This window comes from Gracilinanus agilis, chromosome 2, assembly GCF_016433145.1.
Source record: "Gracilinanus agilis isolate LMUSP501 chromosome 2, AgileGrace, whole genome shotgun sequence".
Lineage (NCBI taxonomy): Eukaryota > Metazoa > Chordata > Mammalia > Didelphimorphia > Didelphidae > Gracilinanus > Gracilinanus agilis.
This window is the reverse complement of record NC_058131.1, coordinates 405,597,358-405,600,302: the sequence shown is the minus strand read 5'-3', so window position 1 is coordinate 405,600,302 and position 2,945 is coordinate 405,597,358. Positions and strand designations below refer to the sequence as shown.

At 45.8% G+C, this 2,945-nt stretch overlaps 1 protein-coding gene across 1 annotated transcript in view; it reads left to right on the top strand.

The window, feature by feature from the left end:
• WNT8A (Wnt family member 8A) overlaps window positions 1-824 on the top strand; it is a 7,407-nt gene extending 6,583 nt beyond the window's left edge. Inside the window, exon 6 of the mRNA XM_044661861.1 lies at window positions 357-824. Coding sequence (XP_044517796.1) covers window positions 357-824 — 468 coding nt within the window. The remainder of the gene's footprint in view (window positions 1-356) is intronic.
• Window positions 825-2,945: the final 2,121 nt, after the last annotated feature.

The window sequence follows — 2,945 nt, the reverse complement described above, 5'->3', positions numbered from 1 at the left end:
CTTTCTTTCTTTCTTTCTTTCTTTCTTTCTTTCTTTCTTTCTTTCTTTCTTTCTTTCTTTCTTTCTTTCTTTCCTTACCTTCTGTCTGAGAACTGATGCTAAGTTCCAAGGCAGAAGAGTGGCAAGGATTAGGCAATTGGGGTTAAGTGGTTTGCCCAGGATCACCCGTCTAGGAAGTGTCTGAGGTCATATTTGAATCCAGGACCTCCCTTCTCCAGGCCTGGCTCTCTATTGACTGAACTGCCCCTAGAGTCCCAAGTTTCTTGACTTCTGGTGAGATTTATTCATTCTAGAGAGTTCCTTAGTTTAAGCTCCCTCCCTAGGTCTCCCTCTAACCAGAGCTATTCTCTAATTAGGCTGTAAGGGCTACCATGAAGAGGACCTGTAAATGTCATGGCATCTCAGGTAGTTGTAGCATCCAGACTTGTTGGCTGCAGCTAGCTGACTTTCGTGAGATGGGGGATTACCTGAAGGCCAAGTACAACCAGGCCTTGAAGATAGAGATGGATAAGCAGCAGTTCCGGGCTGGGAACAGTGCTGAGAGCCGGTGGGCCCCAGCAGAGGCCTTCCATCCCAATGTCGAGGCCGAGCTGATTTTCCTGGAGGAGTCCCCGGACTACTGTATCCGTAACTCCAGCCTGGGCATCTACGGGACTGAGGGCCGGGAGTGCTTGCAGAGTGGTCGCAATCTGTCCCAGTGGGAGCGGCGCAACTGTGGGCGCCTGTGTATGGACTGTGGACTTGGAGTGGAAGAGAGGAGGACAGAGGCTGTCAACAGCTGCAATTGCAAGTTTCAGTGGTGTTGCACAGTTAGGTGTGACTAGTGCTGGCAAGTAGTGACCAAGTACTACTGCACCAGGGCTCCAGGCAGCTCTCGAGTTCGGGCCAAGGGCAGTTCCAGTGCCAGCTAAACTCTCTTTCCCCACCATAGTGGGATCTGAGAACCCAAAGAGGAATGGGAATGTCCTTGGAGAAGAGGACAGGTAGATGATGGTAGCCAGGGCAGAGATCAAAGGTCAGGATTCAGGGATAGTTCATCCAAGGAAGAAAGTTATGGTCAAGGTCTGTCTTCCTGCAAAGGAGCCACCTCCTAATGAACCCTTGAAATCTTAGTAGTAGGGAAATCTCTCTCTTTGTAGAGCCAGAGAGATTTCCTTTATTAGGGCCATGGGCCAGGGTCAAATTCCCAGTGGTCCGGACACCCTGATCCAGATCACATCCTACCTTGTTGTTAGACTAAGTGTCCCTTGGACAAAATTCTCCACTTGCTATATACCACATGATGGCTGCCCCCTTGTCTCTGCCCCTTTAGTCATGAAGCTCTGGATAAGGTGAAGATCCAAGCAGACTTCCTAAGGGGCAATTTGCCCAAGGCCCGGGGGCCCCTCTGTACTGTGTCCTAAGAGCTCAGGGATGCAAGGGGAAGGGGGTACTATACTGACCACTGAAGCCACCCTGGACTTGTCACCTAAATAGTCACAAAGATTACATAGAGTGCTGAGACCAAGAACAATGTTGGGAGGGAAGTTTTCTATCTTTGGGGGATTTTATTTTGTTAATGGGAACTTGCACTTTAAGTTGAGAAAGGTGCCTCTACACAAACAATCCTTGAGAGGGTGGTATGAAAGGTGGAGCAAGGCAGAAGTGGACCAAACAGCTCAACCCAAGCCCAATCCATCGCTCATCTGGGTTATCCTAGCCCCTGGCAGTATCACTGGTCCACAGATGGAGAATTGGTGGCCACAGTGCACCCCAGTGCTCTCCCATCTAGGATACCTTCTAGGATCAGCCTATTTCTTGGGGTGCTGGGCACCCTTTCTCTCTTGTTCTTTCTCCAGATGGAAATGTCAGACCTTGTTTTCTAATAAATGATTTTAAGTAAATAAATTCAGACAGATTTTTCCCCACTTCCTTTGAAAGCTTTATGAGCAGAGACAGCAAGGGCAACCCTGCCTCTGTTTCCCTGTGATTCAAATGGACATTGGGGGAAAGTGGAGACAGGAGTCTCTTACAATAACACCCATTTCATCCAGATGTTAAAACTGATGCCTCTGGCTAACAAGAAGCAAAAAGAAGGACTCAATAGAAGGGGGTGAAATCTGTTCCCATTGGTGAGGATCATAGATATAGAACTGGAAAGGACCATAGAGGTAGGCTCACACAGAAGCCTTTTGAACCTGAAGCATGTTTGACCTTCTAAGGGCTCCAGTGTACAAGTTTGGCTCTTGGGTGTCAGGTAGGAAGATTCTGATGGCTGTGGATTCAACATTTCTCTTTTTTAGCTTCCCTGCCTTTCTCTATTCTTGGATCACTGGGAGGGGAAAGAAGAGAGACTTTTTCCTGAAAAGAATGGCTTCTGGTGGTGTGATCACTCTCTACTGATTGGAGTCTCTCCTCCTTAGGTAGACCTTAGGGTCTAAGTAAGGATCCTCATAACTTATAGCAGTAATTCAATAAATATTAGGTGGATGAGTGAGACATTCATTAGCAAGTTCAGGAAATGCCTCAAAAGTGCCCCTCTCCCAGTGAAAGTACAATCAATCCAAATTGACTTCTTAAGGGGAAAGAAAAAGGCAACTAAAAGGATCAGCATAGAACTGGCATGATACATTTTAGTGTCAAACACAGAATCCTGGGAGAACGGAGGATTCTGAGACATTGCATGGATCAGATCTAGCAGGAAAATGGGAACATAGTATTTATTCCATATTACTATAGAATAGAGGAAAGGGTGGAATGGGAGTGGGAAAATGCTAATTCCCACCTAAATGTGGAAATGTATTAAGAAGTGGGGCAATAATATAAAAAAACAAAAAAAGCTCAGCAGTTTAAATTTCCCTTCATACAAGTAACATATAAGGATGAAACAGCATGTTCACAACTAACATACAAGAACAGAACAACATATACACAATTAAAATTAAAAAATGTATAATACATACTCC